The 19,003-nt window shown below is 37.1% G+C and overlaps 1 protein-coding gene across 10 annotated transcripts in view; it reads right to left on the bottom strand.

Annotated features, from left to right (window-relative positions):
- Positions 1–19,003, bottom strand: part of SPTLC3 (serine palmitoyltransferase long chain base subunit 3) — a 125,356-nt gene that overhangs the window by 70,025 nt on the left and 36,328 nt on the right. For 9 of the 10 annotated variants that reach the window (XR_003529434.1, XR_003529435.1, XM_027653950.1 and 6 more), the window contains 3 exons: positions 9,716–9,907; positions 7,998–8,152; positions 7,013–7,161 (listed from right to left, as the gene is read on the bottom strand). Coding sequence is in view for 8 of the 10 variants with exons in the window: in XM_027653950.1 (XP_027509751.1) it covers positions 7,013–7,161; positions 7,998–8,152; positions 9,716–9,907 (496 nt within the window). In the remaining 2 variants the exon portion in view is untranslated. The remainder of the gene's footprint in view (positions 1–7,012; positions 7,162–7,997; positions 8,153–9,715; positions 9,908–19,003) is intronic. The other variant, XM_027653958.1, reaches the window with a different exon arrangement.

Below are 19,003 nucleotides of genomic sequence, written 5' to 3'. Positions count from 1 at the left end.
TTCTGACAGGCTTTTGTCATCGGCTTACCCATACTCTTGGGCTCAAAGTCACTGTCAGTCTACTAGACAGATAAAGCTTGAAAATGCACTTCCCATGGTCCACAGTCATTATTTATCTTTGACACTTTCAGCCTGGACAAGGTGGTTTGTGCCACTGGTTAGTCTGCCCAATACAGTCTTTCAGGTTCTTATGCACTAGTGACACGGACTGGTTAAACTGCCAACACTGGCATAAGGATCCTGTAATAGAATTTTATGTTTGGAATTATGAGACCCAAAGAAGACAGGAAAATCCCTGCTTGCCTCAAGTTAAAACAAAAGCTGGAGGAGTAAACTGATATAAGCAACAAGTCACTGAAAGAAAAAGGAACAGCTGGGAATCCTGTGCATCCCTGATGTGACTCACCCAGGTGAATAAGAGCCATTATGCTATGAAAATGAAGGTTTGTCAGAGGCACCCTTGGGAGGGTGGGGAACAGAACAAAACACCTGAACTTCCTTGTCACAGTTGAAACTTAAGGTCACAAACTCACCCTGCTAGGACATTTGTCAGAGACGAAAAAATAGTATCACTGAAACGCATACATGCTTTTACAAAAGCAAGGCTGGAAGAGCTACTTATAGAAGGATGAAGAAACAGAAGATGTAGAAATGGTATTATTTCTTTACACCATGCTTCCAGAGTGGATGATGCAAATAGTATCAACTGTCCTACAGAGCCCACTACCAGAGCAAAGCCTAAACTTGTAGAATGAGACATTGGCAAGCGAGAGAGAGAATTATACTGTAGTGTTATGTAGTAGTGTTATGTAGTTGCCTCATTTAACACTGTATGTGTATAAAACAGCCCCAAAATAGGTAGCTTTTGAGGGATCGTTTGATAGAAAGGAAATACTCAAGTTTTCTTAACATTGCCACCAGCTAATAGGGCTTTCATATCATAAAGATGCTGTGGGTGTTATAGATCTAATGATATACCTGTGTAATTTACTGATTCTCAGAAAAAAAAGTAGATTCATTTTATTAAAACCTTTGGTTTAGTTGAGATCTTTCTGGTTTTGTTTCTTTTTTCATTTTAGAAAAACATAAGGTTAACAAAACTTATGTTTAAATCCAACTTCTTCACGCCAAAGCCTGGATGGCAGTACCTTAAGTATCTAAATATTTGCATAGATAACATCATATACAGGAGATATTTTAGGTTTTAAACAAGTCACACAACCCTTAAGTTATTCTGGACACCTTCAATTCTACCTGCCAGCAGGTGGACTATCCAGAGCTTAATCTTGCTTTGCAAAGCATACTTTTGCAATGGTGAAACACCAGGAACAAACCTGACCCTTTGATCATAAATTGGATAAGCTATTTATGAGAGGGTAGGCACAAAAAGGAAAAGGATGTTAGTAGGAAATGACAAAAGAAAATTCCTCTCATGTTTCCTAATTTATACCATACTCCACCAGAAAGTAGCCAAGGTTATGAAATATATATATACACACATACATATAAATTCTCATTTATGTGGCTCTATTTTTCCTTAAGCTCCTACTTGGAAACTGTAAATTATGGGAACATTAGTTTTTTATCTCTTTCTCTTAACTGAAAAATGGTCCATTTATTTGTGTTTGTTCAGTATTGAGTTTAAAACAAGCAAGCCCTAACTAAAGCTTTGAAGTGACATAAAAGAAAGAATGAAGAAATATATATTTTTACCTTCTTGAAATGCTGCTAGAAATTTATACTAGGCCTTAAAACCCAACAGAAGGAAGTGAAGGGGACAGAGCTACTTTTGTAGTTTAAATGTTGGCACAGATTTTCAGATCTGCCTTTTGGAAATCAGATCACAATCAAACAAAAAAAACCCACCTCTAATGAACCAAAAGCCCTACAACTGAGTGCAAGTTAGGTGTTAAAGGGTGATCTCCTAACCATGCCCTCCAGAGTGAATCACCCTGCAAGTGTTCTGTGCAGGCTCCATCTTGTCTTTTGGTCCAAGGCATAATCACAGGAGAAGGATTTCAAAAGGCAGGAATCCTGCTTGGCTGCTTAAGTAGCACTAATGATACATTTGCTCCAGTTACTCACGTAGATCATCTCCATAAGGAATAATGGGGAGTTAGATAAATAGAGCATTGGAACTACCAGCTGTCCATGTGACAGTCCTGTCACCAGCCCGGTGCTAAGCCTAGGAGTGTTCAGGGCATGGTAATCCGCCTTATCTTAAAAGAACTGTAACTTTACTGATTTTATTATCATCTGCAAGCAGCAACCAGGAGACTAATTTGCTTGTTTGTCAATAATTTTCAGTTATGTTGCTTAGAAAAGGCTGACTGTAAACACAGAATGACAGGACGGGTTCAGACAAAAGGCTTGTGAGTCTGTCTGTAACAGTAGCCAGCTCCCACTCCAGCCATTAAAATACATTGATTTGCATGGGAAAAAAGGACTTCACATTCAAGCTGTCATTCTTTCATTAATTTTCCACTATATAGAGGGAATATATGCTACATCAAATTTATTTAGATTCCTATTTGCCAGCATTTTTTATTAAGCTAAAAAATAACACTTTTGAGAGGCAGATTATCATATGTAAAACGTGGTACAGAGATTTTTTGGGGGTAGTTTACAATAAATACCCTAACGTTCCAAACACTCCAGTTACTCGAATAGTTGGTGTCCAGTTACTTATGGAATGAATCATAGAATGGTTTGGGTTGGAAGGGACCTTAAATACCACCTAGTTCCAACTGCCCTGCCATGGGCAAGGACACCTTCCACTAGACCAGGTTGCTCCAAGCCCCAACCAACCTGGGCTTGGACACTTGCAGGGATGGGGCAGCCACAGCTTCTCTGGGCAACCTGTACCAGTGCCTCACCACCCTCATAGTGAAGAATTTCTTCCTAAAATATAATCTAAACCTTCCCTCTGTCAGTTTAAAGACATTCCCCCTTGTTCTATGACTCCATGCCCTTGCAAAAATCCCCTCTTCAGCTCTCTTGTAGCCACCTTTAGGTACTGGATGGCTACTTAAATCCTTCAACATTTAAGAATTATTGATTCAGACCCAAGGCCTATTCCTGAAAAACAAAACTTCAAGAAACTAATCAGGACACGAAAAAACAGGAGGTACAATGAACTAGCCAAAGGGGGGGGGGGGGGGAATCAACCTTTTCTGCACCTACAGGAGAAACTGCTGCTGACAAAAGCTGTTTTAATTTAAATAACACTCACGGTCAATTTTGTCAGATATAGGTGCAGATCTCACTGTATCCTCCCACGGCATCTCACACAGTTAATGCAGCATCTTCTCTGCTGGCTTTGATAAGTTTAACCTCCCCAGCCTCAGATGTGCTCAGAATACTCTTACCATTCCAGGTGAATGGTCCTATCCTTCCTCCCAGCCTGCCCCTCTGACCCAGAGGACCTTTCTCCGTTCCACATCTCCAGTTGCTCTGAAATTTTCTGAACGACCTTATTTATGCTTAAATTTTTGCCACCAAGATCCTTCAGGGACTACTGTCATGCCACATACCACACAGAACTGAAAAGTATTTCCCCTCTAAGCAGACCCATCATCACTAGGTTTTGCCTTCTGCCTACCATCTGCAAACAACCACTTTCACAGATTCACCCAAGCTACTGCTCGTAGAAGACATGCCCCAGGCTTATGTGCATCTCTTTCTTGTTGATTTAAGTATCTTCCTTTAATACCTTTCTAATCTTAGTGTACTCAGAAACACTGAAAACAGCCAGGTTACTGCTTCATTAGTTCCTTATGTGCTACCTTTGTTGTAAATACTGCCCAGCTTCATAACAATACAAGTTATGTGTGTGTTCCTAGTTCAAGTCAAATTTGTATGATGATTTGCTAGTCAACAGGTTCACTATTAACAATTGTCCAGCAATGGCTATAGGCATGTAATTAATAATATAAATTCATATTAAACAACTAATTACATTAAATAATGCTAAACAACTAGTACAAAATGTACCATACACACACAAAAAAAGTCCCTTTTGCTCATAATCCTTCATCTGACAGTTGTCTTGTATTGATGTCTGGGGTAGAATGAAGGCAGGACAAACATATATAGTAGTATCCCAGCTTCTGAATAACTGCAGCTTAAGGACATCCTGAATCAGACAACATTTTGTGTTTTTCTAATTACTATCAATGATCTCTCCTCTGCATGTGGCCAGTGTCCCTTGGAATGCAAGGGAGTGTAAAGTTCTGGTATCTGCAGCTTCCTTTGCAAAGAGTTCCTCGAGTTTGCCAGCCTCCAGTGTGGAGAGCTGCCTCCTGGATTTAGGTGGAAACCTTCTACCAACTTCATACAACACCCTGTAGATCTGGCAGTGGCAGAGGCAATGAACAGTGAACCCTGACCCCTCTTCCACAACACACATCATTTTGAAGCTTTCTATAATTTCTCCCTTCAGGCTCTTTCTGAGGCAGATGACAGGCATTTCTGACAGCTGAGGACAGCAAGTTCAGTAGTTCTTCACCCAGAAGCCGTTTGAGGCCTTTGATGATCCTTTTGGCCCTTCTCTTGCACTTTCCAGTTCTGCTAAATATTTTTGATCAGAACTACAGAGAGTACTCAAGACAACAGCAAACAGCAGCTTTATGCAGCATACTAAGGCTCTGTGCTTGGCTTTCTGTTCGCTTCCTAATAATTGCTAGTGTTTGATTTGCTTTCTGACCACTGAACAATAAGCTAATACTTTCACAGAACTACTACCTATAGCTCCAAGATCTTGCTCCTAAGGGGTAATAGCTAGCTTGGTCTTAAAAAAGGAAAATATTTTTCTTTCACATTCAAAATCCCACAAAAGCCTCAGAAACATGTCTAAAATGACACTGTTTACTAAGGAACCGATTTCTTATTACCATTTAAAAACAGTATGGAATTAAAAATGGAGTGAAAAGCTTTTAATCTTTTTAGGGAAGACAAATCTAGGAATGTCAGCCACTGTTTTTATCAGTTTTTACCATGTTTAAACATCCACGTTAACTTATTCTGAGAGCAAACTACCTGCAACAACATTCTGATATGACAGCATTCACACCCACTCCACAGGCCGCACAATTATAAGAGGAGGAGTGTAGGCAGAAGAGCACAAAGGACAGTTTCACCATCATGTATTCTTTCAAACATCACTCAAATCACTTTCAGTTTTGTCTTCTTTGTTTTCCCCTCCCTCTGAAATCTTCTGAAAATAGTGGAATGATCCCTCTCAAAGAGAGATGTTGGTAAAACTCAAACATGCCAGCCACTTAAATGCACACAAGCAGAACAGTGCTTTCAAAGTCATGTAGCTTGAAAATATAAATATGTTCAAGTGCTCTCTTGAATTAAGACCCCACAGGCAATTTACAGCCTTGGCTCCTGCAGCTCACTGCATTTTTACTTCAAACCACTTGAGCTCAGCCACACAATAACAACAAAAGTTTTGAAATGTGATCTGCCCAGAAACAAACCCAGTCTGTTCTATTTATCCAGGATGGAGATGACAAATGATAGTTAAAAAAGGTAAGACCTTTCTTACAGAGCCTTCCCAACTCACTTGAAAGTACGTGTATATATATTTAACTCAGAATTTTTCAAATCTGTTTGACTGTGATAAGAGCAGAGCTGAGGCAGCACAAGAGGGTAAAGCCCATGCTATGAGGCTATTTTCCTTAGGTTGTTTATACAGGTCTTGATGACAGACAGGCTCCAACAAAAGCCAGGGCCAGTGAAGGAAAAATCTTTTAATAAGTTAATTTTTTTTTTGAGAATAAGTCAAGGTTACACAAGTCTTCCATTAAAAAAATTCTGCAAAAGCTAAAGAATAAGTAACACCAGTCATAATCTTAGAGGTACTGAAATGTTCTTAGACAAAATCCAAGAGCAAAAAGACAGAAAGAAAGCTTCCTTCAATACCTTAGATGACTAGAAATGGTGACCACTTTCAAGCATGCAATTCAGGTTAAATAATATATTGCAGTCACCAGATGGGTCACCTACAAAAGGAAAGTAGGGTCAATCTGTGAACCCTCTCTGAGTGGTGTCACTGACATAGTTATTATTGGCAAATCAAAGCATGTTGACAAGATAAGAAGCAGGTGGTAAGGTTCATATTATTGTTTCATCTGGAAATCAGATACTAATAAAAACTCAAAATAAATACAGTATTTTTTCCATAACATTTCCAGAGGAACAGAGTTTACTTCGAGAGATAAAAACCGAAACTTTTTCAGGTTGCTGGATTAGGATAAAAGGTCTATAAAAGACTTCTCTATTCTGACAAGCCTACCTTTTTTTTTTTTTTTTAAATTAACTCCTAAGAAAGATAAAATCTGAAGAGAAACCACCCCTTGCATTTCTATGGCTTGAAATTTTCTCCGAAATGTAAGCTGATTGTACTATTAGGAATGCACAGCTTTCTGTAAAAATATAAAGCTGAAGATAACACTACAGGCAGCCCACAAACCAACAAAGCAGACAAATCATAAAGGACACATAAACCAAAAAAGTCAGATGGAGCCTTCCTGAGTTTATTCCTTAAAGGCACACTAGAAATTTCTATTTTGTGCCAATAATGTCTCATAAAAAATTTCAATATGCTCTTAGAACGTGGGATTAAAAAGAAATTATGTAAAAGATCATTTTCTTTATCTGAAACATCTGTGTGTGGTAACAGATATAAATCTGTGATGCAACTGATTTGCCCTAGAACAGTTCTTGAAGTCTCTATGTGGTTTTTACTTCTCTTAAAAAATAAGCCCGTTACTTCCATCATTAAAAATCCCAGGCATTTAGTTTTGCTTTTCCAAAAACCAGTATTATTTTTCCTTTTGAAAAAATATCCTCATGTGATAACAAATAAAACACATCATCCCTTTTAATTGCGAAACAGGTAATTGCTGACGTGATTCCTTCAAGATATCTGTAAAAAAAAGCATATAATTAAAGAAACTTTGGTAAACAAGGTTTACCTGGAGTAAACATCCAGGTGTTTACTCACCCATTTCTTGTCTGGTACTGCAGACTCCCGTCCCATACTTTTCTAACTCTATGGTCACAGTTTTCAAAGCATTAACATCTGTTTCTGCGAAGCCGAGGTAGTTATAAGAGCCCATATTGATTACATTCTTGATAGTCCTTCCTGTAAACCTAGAATTAAAGTAAATTTTAAACAATAGCGCAACTTCCCCTCCAACAACAAGCAAAAAGAAAAAAATCCCAAAATTTTTCCACCAAATTCTGTTCTATTTGGGAATTTATAGTCCTCTAACAACCCAAAGGTTTTTACAGCCTTTTTTTTTTTTTCTGGCTAAATACTCTTTCTTGGTCAGAATGTTTTCTAGAAGCCAAGCTGTAGATGGCAATATACTGGTTATTAGGTGAAAGGCTGCTTTTGTGGATTTAAATAAATAAACCAACCTAAAACTTCATTTAAGGAACAACTTAGAGACACTAATTTTTCAAGCAAAATGTCAACAGCTTCCACAAAGTCTTCAGTGTTCTCATACAGACAGAGAAATTAAACATGACAAAAATATTGTGGGAAACACTGAGATACATTCTCATTAAACTGAAAAATAGCCAACCTACACATTGTCTATGCACTGAATTCCCACAGCTGTTTAATTCAGTTGCGATACACTGAAATCTTCAAGCTGTAATCTGCTTAAAACCCGCTCCCAAAGACTCACTGTGAAAGCAAGAAGCCACATTCATGCAATGCAAGAGATTGTGATTTAAATCCTAACCATGGGATACAAGAAATTTTGTTGTAATATTCTGAGTAAAGGTCTGTCGTTATAAATGAAGTATCAGCAGTTTTACTTGTGCTGACACAGCCAAACAAACCCATTTGTGATTGACTTGGAAATCCATACTGCCTTTCCAAACAATTCCAGAGGAAAAGGGTCAGATTGTCAGCAACTTGCAGATGTACCAGGAGTATTCTTTTGAAGCTGAGAGGTGCAGAGTGTAAGATGACTCACCTAAATGTCCAGTTGTAATCATCTGTAACACGTTCCATGAGGTCAAACTGTGGCCCAGGGACACTGCAAATTGGCCGGTTCCAGTTATCCCGTATTCTCATATAGAGGTTTCTGGTGTAAAAGTTCTCAAAATCTTGATAAAGTGGCACAAAATCCTGGTTTGAAAACATGCACAGGGTTATGTTGCTGGGAAAATGTCTGCTTCTGTACCCAAGTCATTCCCATTAACAAGGAAAAGCGGATTCATTAGTAAATAGAGAGCTGTAACAGCCACATATTCCTATGTCACACACAACTCCAAGAATCAAGTATCTTACTTTAATTCTTTTGAAAGACAGTGTTGGATTTTTTAAGTGGTGGAGTTTTTTGTTGGTTTTTGTTTGTCTGCTTGTGTTTTTAGATTGGGTTCTTTTTTTTTTGTGTGGGGAGGTGTCAACTGCTTGTTTTTTTTTAAATGGTCAACAAGTTGGTTTAACTCTCCATTTGTATCTTGAAAGTTGGAAATGAAAAAATTAAAGATTCTTTCACTTGGAGAAACCAACTGCTTCAAATTGAGCATCTTGCTATGTGTGGAGCAGACTGAAAACTAAGATAAACAACTCATTACATTTCAAGAAATGTTGGATAAATTCAATAAAAGCTACTCCAGCGTAAGTGATCTGGGCATTGCTGGCCTAGACTAGACATACAAACAGCCAGTTAATACAACTGGTTTGGTTGACAATTTCTATTTATGGATTTTAGTTGGAAATTAAATTAAAAAAAATGTAAGGAATCTAAACAAAGTTTTATATGAAACAGGAATGTATCCATGTTGGACACTGGATACAATAAACTGATAAAATACCATGGTACATAGTTAACATACATAGGAGAAATAAATGACCATGTAATCCATGCTGAAGGACAAGAAAATTTAACTGGCACAACTGGAATCAACAAGTGGCCAAACCATGAAGTGAATTGAAAATGATATTCATTAAGCTGTGCATTCAGCTTTGGAAAGATAAATCAGGAAACAATTTCAGAAATTGTATTTGTAAGAGGAACAGTAACACTATTCCCATTTCCCTTCATTTTGCCAGGTGTTACTGTAAATGATGACTCAAACTGCACAGAGAAAGAGGAGCAATCAAAAACTCTAAACAAAGTTGGAAGGCAGTTGAGCTTGCTAAGGTGCAAATTTCACTTAGAACTATGTGGGATGAAAAAATTTGTAAGTCAGGACTTGCAGGAATTCAGGCTACATTCACTTTGTGCCAGGACATGATTCCCGAGTGCTCTGTGAGCAGCAGTTCAGGAAACATAAGTCAGCAATTACAAAAATCACTGCCTGTGGATGTGAAGGCAGCCAGGTGGGACAAAGGAAGATCGGGGTTTAAGAGATTTGACAAGATGATATATTTAACAATAAGGCATTCCTGAGTTTTCTTGTTTTGTGGATCAACTTAAGTGCACCACTATTTCGCTGAGAGTATTATGACACTCTTGGAACAACGTGAACATCTCTCTGGGTAAAAATCACGATTTTACCTATATATATGTACATAAGAGTACACATGCATATAACTCTACTGCAGTGTGAGTCATTCCCCTCATCCTTATGCAATGCTCTGAGATGAAAGGTGTATTCCTTGTTAGTTCGACAGGTTGCTGTAAATCACTTGCAAGTAGGGGAAAACTCAGCTGTGGATACACAATGTCTTTTTCATACATACTTTTTGTTGTTCTCTCTCTTCAGCAATGTTACGTTTTTCTAGTCCCCAGGCTCTCATAAAATCTCGCAGGTAGCCAAATATTGTTCCCACTGCAAAACCCACGACAGTAAAAACTGCAACATACATTGGTGCCTGTTCAAAGTGCTCAATAAATGTCTTTTTGTAGAGAGTTCCATTTGACACGCCATTCTTCTGAAAATACAGAACAGAAACTTGTGATTAATACATTTCATCTATTCAAAGCTTACACCTTAGACCTGGAGACAAATCATCTTCTCTAATTAGCAGAGACATTTAGATCTCACACTGTACCAGCTGAAGAGAACCATTAACACTGCAGTTGCTACTGACCACTACAAATATCTTCCATTTTCTCACCTCTCCACCAATGTCCTCAATTGCAGGTGTCTCCAACACCACTCCCTTGTCTATTTTGAAACACGTGAAACTTATGAAGGATTGGCAATGTATTATTGTGTAATTAGACAATTATTTCAAAGGTGATTAAATGGAAACCACAATACTCTGTCTTGCAAGGCAGAGCAATAAAAAGGGAAGGGCAGAATTAAAAACTCACCTACACTGTTCCTGACTGCTTCTGGAAGTCTTGTGCAACCCTTTGCAGCAACTAACCTATATACAACAAAATCCAGCCTAAAATAGGGCAGCTTTACCATGATGTTCCTCAGATCTGAGGAAGTATCCAAAACCGTTATGATCCCAGCCTTCCATTTCTGTTCTGATTTCACAAATGCTTTTAATCTCATTTTCAGTGATATCTTCCTTTTTTAAGGGTACTTAAAAACAAAATAAAGAAGAGTAAAACAAAACAAAACAAAACAAAAGATAAAAAAGGAAGAGACACACAGACACCCTTGATTGTTGGAATTAGTGAGCCCATTGTAAGCAAATTCTAAATATTGACAACAGTGTATGGACAAAATATTTTGTCATGAAAATACTCTAAAATTTTCATTCTCAAATTAAAGAAGCTAAGTTTTTCAGTTGCAATCTTCTCAAATCAACTCATATTCAGTTGGCTCATCAGATTATTCTTTGAAAGAGAGGTAACTCCCTTATTTGTGCAAAATGTGATGGCCCTTACAATTACTGTCTAGTAACATCCAACCTGCCAATTCAAAAATAACAAAACATAATCCAGAAAAAATAGTTCCCTCTGTTTAACAAAAAAAAAAAAAAAAAAGAAAAAATCCAAGATAAACATTTTGAGCATATTATAAAGCAAGACTAACAGCATATGAAGAAATACCATTAATACATCGCTGCTTGTGGGATGGATAAACTAAAAAAAGTAGATTGTCTAGGTACATAACGTAGCAAGCTGAAATAGAATATTCATATTAAAAACAACTGTCAATTCAGTATACTTGTAAGATAGAGTATTATGGATCTTCATATTGCATTAAAATGTCTTCATCTTCAAAGGATTTTGATTTCAGTTTTATGTTGTTGTCCAATTCTGGATTCATGAAGTTTTTTTGGGAGAGAGAGAAATGAAAAAAATTAAAAAAAGAAAAAAATAGAAAAAGAAAAACAAAGGAAGGAAAAAAGGGGTGTTGGGCACAAGAGAGAATATAAAGGCTTTGGAGGAAACTCAAAAAGGAAAAAAGTGCTGGTAGGGCTGAACAAAACCACATTTAGACTTTGGAAAGACTTATTGCCATGCAAGGGAGAAGGAATGCAGGGCTGGCTCTCCCTATGTAAGGGTAGGCCTTTGAAGCAACGCTACACATGCACTCCTACCTCAAGCTAATTGCTCTTTTAGGGTAACCTATTTACCATAAACAGCATTTTATGAGGATGAGTTAAATACATGGTCAAGTCAAATTTCACAAGAGTCACAACAGCTTTGTGCACACAGTGATCAGATAAAGTAAATATTTCAGGATTAAGGATTAAGCTCAGTCATATTACCTTACATCTGCCACAAGCTAAGAGCATATTTATGTCACCTATGGAAATTCAATTGGCATTGTAGCTTGATGTGCTTGATTCAATTGGCATCAAGATGTGATGACACCTGAGCCCAGAGGAGAGAATGATGTTGTTTCTGTTTATCAGTTTTATTAAGAAACACTTTATTGCTGTATGTCTTATTGGCAAAGGAACAGGAGAGCTCATATCAAACTTGTGCACTGCAACACTCTTCTTCCACAATAAAGCTCTCCTGATGTGGAATTCTTATTTCAGCTGATGCCATTTTATGCAGTCAGTATGACACACGTATTTAAACTTGCTATCACCTGATATTCTCAATACAAACATCTAGTAGTAAATGACATCCATGGTAATAAAGTACTAAGAATGTACAGTAGGATGTGATCCACATTCTCCAGTCTATGAATGATGAAAACCAAGAGTCTTCAAACAGCCCAAGGTTGGGAGAACAAATTCAAAAAATACAGTGACATCTTGGCTAAAAACTTAAGCGAGGAAACCAAAGAGTATTTCCTCCATCCTTAGAGTTCCACAAAAACGTTTTGCTTACTGGGAATAAGCAAAACAAGTGGATTTGTCCTTTTAGAAAGTGGTAGTGGGGGTGCTTTTGTGCACCAATTCAAATCCAGCACAGGGTAGGGGTGACATCATAAGGAAGTTCAGCACTTCCAGCCAGTCTAAACAGTCAGAGGATGAATGGTCAGTTGGCATTTTGTGTTACATTACTGTTGACTTTTTATATGTTATCATAAAGTTTAATTTGAGAAGAAAGAGGTGGATTTGGAGACTGCATTTAAAGCATGTGGACAGTTAAGATAGATGTTATTCAGGTGTTGCTGGCACTGAAATAAAATACAGCAGATTTCCTCTAAATGTCTGAAATGATTCAACGATCATTAGTTACACTATTACACAGCAGGTTCTTTGCTGACCTGTGCTCCCCAAATATATTATTATCTATAATAACATCTGCAGTAGACAGTACACTTTCTAGCTCCATATCTTCAACTGTAGCAATTGATTAAGCAAGGATTCTAAAAAAATATATATTCTTCCAATTTCCAGCAATTGCTGGCTTTGAGATTTTATAGGTCTGAGATTGTGCTATCATGTTTAATAGTCATCAGGGGATAATTATGAATGTGTTCTTCATTTTTGAACCTACAAATGCTGGGAAAATGAATTGCAACTTTTGCTAATTGATTTAATCTGTAGAAAATGTGTTTCCTTTTATATAATAATAAAAATAATACCTGATAGTATCATGACAATTTACTTTGACCGTTGTTATCCCTTCAGCTTTCCTATTTAGCCAATTACACAACTCATAATTTTCTGTACTTAAATAAATTCTGCCTCTCCACTTGTGTCTTCCCAAACTAGAATAATCTTAATCTGTATAATTCTAGTCTAGTCTCCCTGTCCTAGCATGGATTTAAATCCAAAAAGAACAAATAAAAATTTTGATATTTTAAAAATTTCTCTTCACTCTGCAAAGTTCAATAAAACCTTTTTGACATGCAGAGGAAGTGAATTAAAATTGCATACACACTTGAGGGCACAATATGGATTTATACATCTGCAAATAAAGCTTTATCTTCTTTTCTGTTGCTTTTTAAAGACTCTTAACATTCTGTTTGCCTTCTTGCCACAGTTCACAGTTTCACAACATCTCTTATGATTACATATATCCTTTCTCAGTTGCAAAAATACCTTATTTAGAGCACACTGCTATTTGTGCGTTCTTAGGACCATTTTTCCCTCCAATTAAGTAATTGTTTTTTATTTAGTGACCTGCAACTTTGTCTACTGCTTTATCAACATTACACACTGCCAATGAGAAATTTCTGTCATGTTTTTCTTGTTCAGGCCTGAAGAATTCTGTATTGTCAACATATTTTGTCACCTATTTCTCCTCACCTATTTTTCCAGACCATTGGTGAAAAAAGGAGAGAGCACAGGTCCAGTAAGTGATCCCTGGGGGTCTCTGTTCCCTGCATCTCCCAGATCACCTTTTCAAAAATCGTTTATTTGCAACTCCCAATTTCTCTGGCAAAAAAGCCAAGTTAAGCAGCAGCCCAGTTACTCAGCAACTTCATGTTTGGCTTTCTTTAAAAATGTTGAGCAAATGCCCTTTGCATACCCTAATCCACATTTTATTGGCTTGTTTTAAAAATTCTGCTGGTATTCCACATCAAACCAGTTTCTCAATAGACTGTCACAGAGTAAGAATGTTTTCCAAGCAGGGAATCACTGGGTGCAGCATAAAGAGACCCAAATGCAGGAAGGCTATAGATGAAATTCAATCAAATGGATGTTTTGCCATGGAATTTGACAAATACAGGATTTCACTGACTTCTTGGAAACCAAAAGCACAATCAGGGTATGCAACTTTGGTGTGTTGAGTCTCTGCTTAACTGGTTTCCCATAAGACACTGCAACAAGAGAATTTCTGGGCAAGATTTTGATGCCAAGGAAGTCAACAGGAGTGATGCCAACGCAGCAAAGTCAGCTTGAAGTGCAGTACCTCTTAGATTCCCATGTTCTGTAGCTACTCAAAGTATTTTGAAACTCTCTCATAATAAAGAACTCTTTCCTAAATGCTTTCAATTTTTTAAAATGGAGAAATTAACTCTGACAACAAATCTAACAGCGCTATTGGAATGGTCACCAGTATAAAATACTGAATATAATGGACACGCAGTCTTGATTGAAATAGCTTGCTCTAACAATAATGTAAGATAATCTTGAAGTCTATTAAACAGACTCCTAGCAATACCATTTTAAGAAATAGTTAGAAAATATATTTGCATTGGCAAAGAATAATATAGAACAGTTATGCAATAACATGAACAATACTTAAATATTTGTTCGTGCTACCCTTACAGTTAGGAGATACTTTTTCATTGCAGTTGGGTCCTGCAGCCTCTGGAATTGTGCTATTTGGCACGAGCCAGATTTACATCAAAGGGAGAGTGAAGAATTGAACAGCACAGACATAGTTTACAGTACCAAACCTGTCTGCTGGCCCTGATTAATTTACCAGTAAAGAGGTAACCACTTATGCTGGCGCAAGTTATGAGTAAACTCAAGGAAAGTTGCATCAAGGAAACTGAGATCCAAGAACTTGTGTTTTTATGCAAATCTTTCTGTAGAAGCTCTAAAGAAGCCCAGAAATCCCAATCTGCTTTTTGAAATATTTAATTAAATATTTTTCAGCTATTATGTCCACTTCCAATATAGCAGCAGTAGGTGCTGACAGGTATCTCCTTGAAATAAAACTACTGGGAGAACAATAAAGTCTTTGTCTTTGAATGTAAGTGCCCTGTGAGGAATAAAATCTGATCCTGAAGCAGATGAAATTTTATTTTATGCATATTTCTGGATCAGATTTTATCAAGTTGTTGCATGCAACCTATTAAAAAACAATGCAAGCTGACTGATCTACTTAATGCTTCCCAGGCAGATATGAAGAGAGAAGTGTTGAAAACTGTGAACTAAGTGACAGCTCAACATCTACCAGACTTCAAGATGACAATGAAAATCTTGAGCAAATTAGGACAGTGCATTCCTACAGCAAAAAACTGATGGGAGAACAGATATAACCACTGATGCAACATCTGATTGATTACAGATGGTTTGGTTCTAAACAGATGTTTCCTCCCCAGCAGTTGAAGAAAAGCATCTGGGATAGGATCCTAAATGGAGATGATTTTAGATGTCCTAAGACGTGTGAGACAGTCACATGGAGAAGAATATAAATATCTACATAAATAATGACATAAATAAATGACAGGATCTTTAGAGGCCTGTAACTTTCTGGAGCAGAAGATGAAGATGGGGTACTACAGGGTTCCATTTCAGCCATGAGAAAGGTATGGTCCAGCTGAATCCCACTCAGGTCTTCCCACTGGACAGTCACAGCTTGAAGTGTCTGGTATGCAATTCTGTGCCATAATTACTGTATTTTCCCCCAAATCACCTAGGCATTCATTAGACACTGGAGTATGGTTGTATGCAGTTTTCAGGAGAACAAAAAAAAAAAAGGAAATTGAAATTATGAAAATCAGAAGTTCCCTATAATAAATATACTATTAACACAAATGTAGATTACTTCACAAATTTCCTAGCACTTTAAGCGTGTGGTTTCTTTTCTGGAACAACTCATTTCAGATCTTACAGGCTCAAGTTTCTAAACCATAAACCAAAAATGGCTACATGGGGAATTCATAGGTTACTGAGCTATACAGACAAGACTTATATTAAAAATAGTTCTGTAATTTCTAAGTCTAAGTCTAGAAGGGGTTAAAATGAAGGTCACAGCTTCTTGCAACGTGACAAAGCTGTGAGAAAGTATAACCTTCACACAACACAAACTATAAGTAACAACCAAGACAAAAAAACTTTAGTTGTTATCAGTATGTATGCAGAATCCTTGTTTAGAATGATTATTGATTTCTACTGAAGTTTCAAGAAAAAAAAAGATATACCTGGTAGTAAAACAATCCATAAGGACTAACAGTAAAAATCTTCAAGACTGTCCAGAAGATTTAGGAAACATAAGACACCTTCAAAATAACCTAGGAATCCATGCACTCTTGAACTTGCCAGAGATTTAGAATTTAACAATTCAGAAACTCTGAAGAGTTTGCTCCCTGTAAACAGTATTAAATGCTGCTTGAGTTTTATATGAAAACTGGGTCTTCACCATCCTTTTCACAACCACCAGGAAATGGCTTTTGATTTGTTAATCAACTGTCATCTAATTACTGACTAAAAACATGCAGCCTCTCTTCAAGACAGCATACTGCCTGCAAACACCACAAAGGTATGAAAAGACAGGATCCTCACCTTCCAGACTTGCATAATCTTTTCAGCTGAACACAAGTTAAACTCCAACATATTCATCTTGCAATAATCCTTTCAGCCCCAAATAACCAAGTCCCACAATGCTGACTATGACACTAATACTACGGAAATATAGATGTGAATGACAAATGCATTAGAAATACAATGTGAAATAGAAAACATCGTTATGTAATTAGGAAAGCAATACACATACTATATAATTTTCAGACTAACCCTTTACTCTGATGCTGAAATAATACTTTTGAGTGTAACATGGCAGGTTGGGAGGATACAGAAGACTTACCCATACATAATGTTCAGGAATAACATTTAGCAGTGGTAAGAGTTCCAAACAAGATGAAATATGAACTCAGAAAGTACACATTTCATTGTCTTAGTTTTGTATGTTTTTATGCAGATATTTATATTCATTCAAGAAGTCTCTTAACCTGGTATATCAAAACTTCTAGCCCTGCACACAATACAAGCAACAAGCACTGCAGCATCAATCAATGGTTAATTGCAACTATTAAGTAAAATGTCTAGTGTTTGCAATTTTTGTAGAACCTATAAAAAACATCAGCACATCTTTTTATCTAGTACTAATTTAGTCCAGCAAGTAGAACTGCACGTTGCAGAATGGTCACACCACAGTATTTCTCAAAAGAAAAGCCACATACAACTCTTTACAGCACAGACTCAGGACAAATGCAAGTACCAAACCATGAAAATGCAATTTGATGACGGGAAGAAAAATCTTAGAAAACACTATTTTGAACTTCAAGTATTAGAAATTGCAATATAAACCATAATAACTACTATCCAATACCAAGTGACTAAGGCACTTACATCAAACAGTACATGGGAGATAAAAAAACCTGTATAGTAAATTCTTTTCCCAATGGCTTTACATCTATACATTGCAAGCAATAATAAGAAACACTAGAAAGAAAAAGGAATATGTTTGCCTTATACAACTATTATTCTGCCATTACTCCCAGAAACTTCCAAGTGACTCAGCTTAATGTAACTAGGAAGGCATGAGGACAAAGATGGAGTTTAATGATTTTAAATTATTAGAGACAAAGCAATGAAGTTCAGTACCCAGAGAGGTACTTACAAACACCAGAAGGTATTTCCAAACCTTACAACAATTACAGGATAGAAAGCCAGGCAGGTTGGATCAGAGAGAGAAGAACTGCATGAAATGCTTTGGTTACAGCAATCCCAACATAGTTTGTGGTGTCAAGTTGCAGAGAGCGTTTGCTATGATTTCCAAAGCTACAGGATTCACACTACCTGGCTGTGAGAATCAGAATATCTCCTGATCATTCAAATCCTATGGCTTTGGTTTTAAAAATAAACAAACAAACAAGATGATGATGAAGTGGTAACACTTCAAAGGCTGCCGGTTTCTGCACATCACTGGCGATGATCTACTAATACAGGAAACTTCTTCCAGAAGTGCTGAAGCATTTAGAAATTCATCCCATGGATCTCACATATATTTTTTATAAGAAACTAATATTTGTGGAGATCAAGACTGCAACTGAATGGAAAGATACTTGAGATGTTCTAACCAGACTGTTAGTGCTTTTGCCCAGCGTGTATTCTGAGTTAATATCTACAGGAAGCAATCCACCAGCTCAATTTTCTTCATAGTGACTTTGCAAAGAACAGTAGAAAATGTTGTAACTAGCCATCAAATTCCTCTCCATGCAAAATTCCCTTGTGAAGAAAATGCTATACCTTCTGCACAAACTTGCATAATCCTCATTGGATCCCAGACCTCTTCCCATTATATGACACAACAGCTTCAAACAGGGCCAGGATTTTGCACAGGTGACAAACAGAAGAAGTTTAGCAATGAGACAAACATTCCCTGTCAGAATGGATGTGGCCATGGATCCTGGATGCCAAATCCATTACAAGCTTAAATCTTAATGTGCTAAACCCTCAGAAGCAGTCTCAGGCCATCCTAGGTTCCTGAGATGACAGCACTAGTTTGGATAAACTTCCAGAAGGCATAATACACTCCTTGTTAAAGGAACACAAATGTAATTTACAGTTTTCCCACTTCCTACCTGAAAGTTGCATATAATTAGAGTAATTTGCACATTATTCTAATTATTCTGAGAGCTATGTACACGTTAAGTTGAAACTGTGTGCCCTCCATTACTGCAAGGAGTAACATATATTTCAGAAAGGTGATGAAAGAGGAAGTCATTGCCAATTTTGTTCATGCAATCAGAGTTTAGCTGGATTTATGCTACCTCCTCCAAGGCAATTAACTACTTTAAAGTGATATTTAAATATAGATATCTTGGCATATCACAGATGGAGAGGAAAGAGAGATACAAAAAATTCCATAATAAGCCCCCCCGACAATTTAATGATGAGGAAAGCGGAATTTCTCCAGAACAGCTGGGAAAGAGGCAATCAGATTTGTGTTGCTAGTGTGACAGGCAGGGGAACTAAAAA

This window comes from Corapipo altera, unplaced genomic scaffold (genome assembly GCF_003945725.1).
Source record: "Corapipo altera isolate COAL_440 unplaced genomic scaffold, ASM394572v1 70, whole genome shotgun sequence".
NCBI lineage: Eukaryota > Metazoa > Chordata > Aves > Passeriformes > Pipridae > Corapipo > Corapipo altera.
The sequence above is the reverse complement of the archived record's forward strand: the minus strand, read 5'-3'. Positions and strand labels throughout refer to the sequence as shown.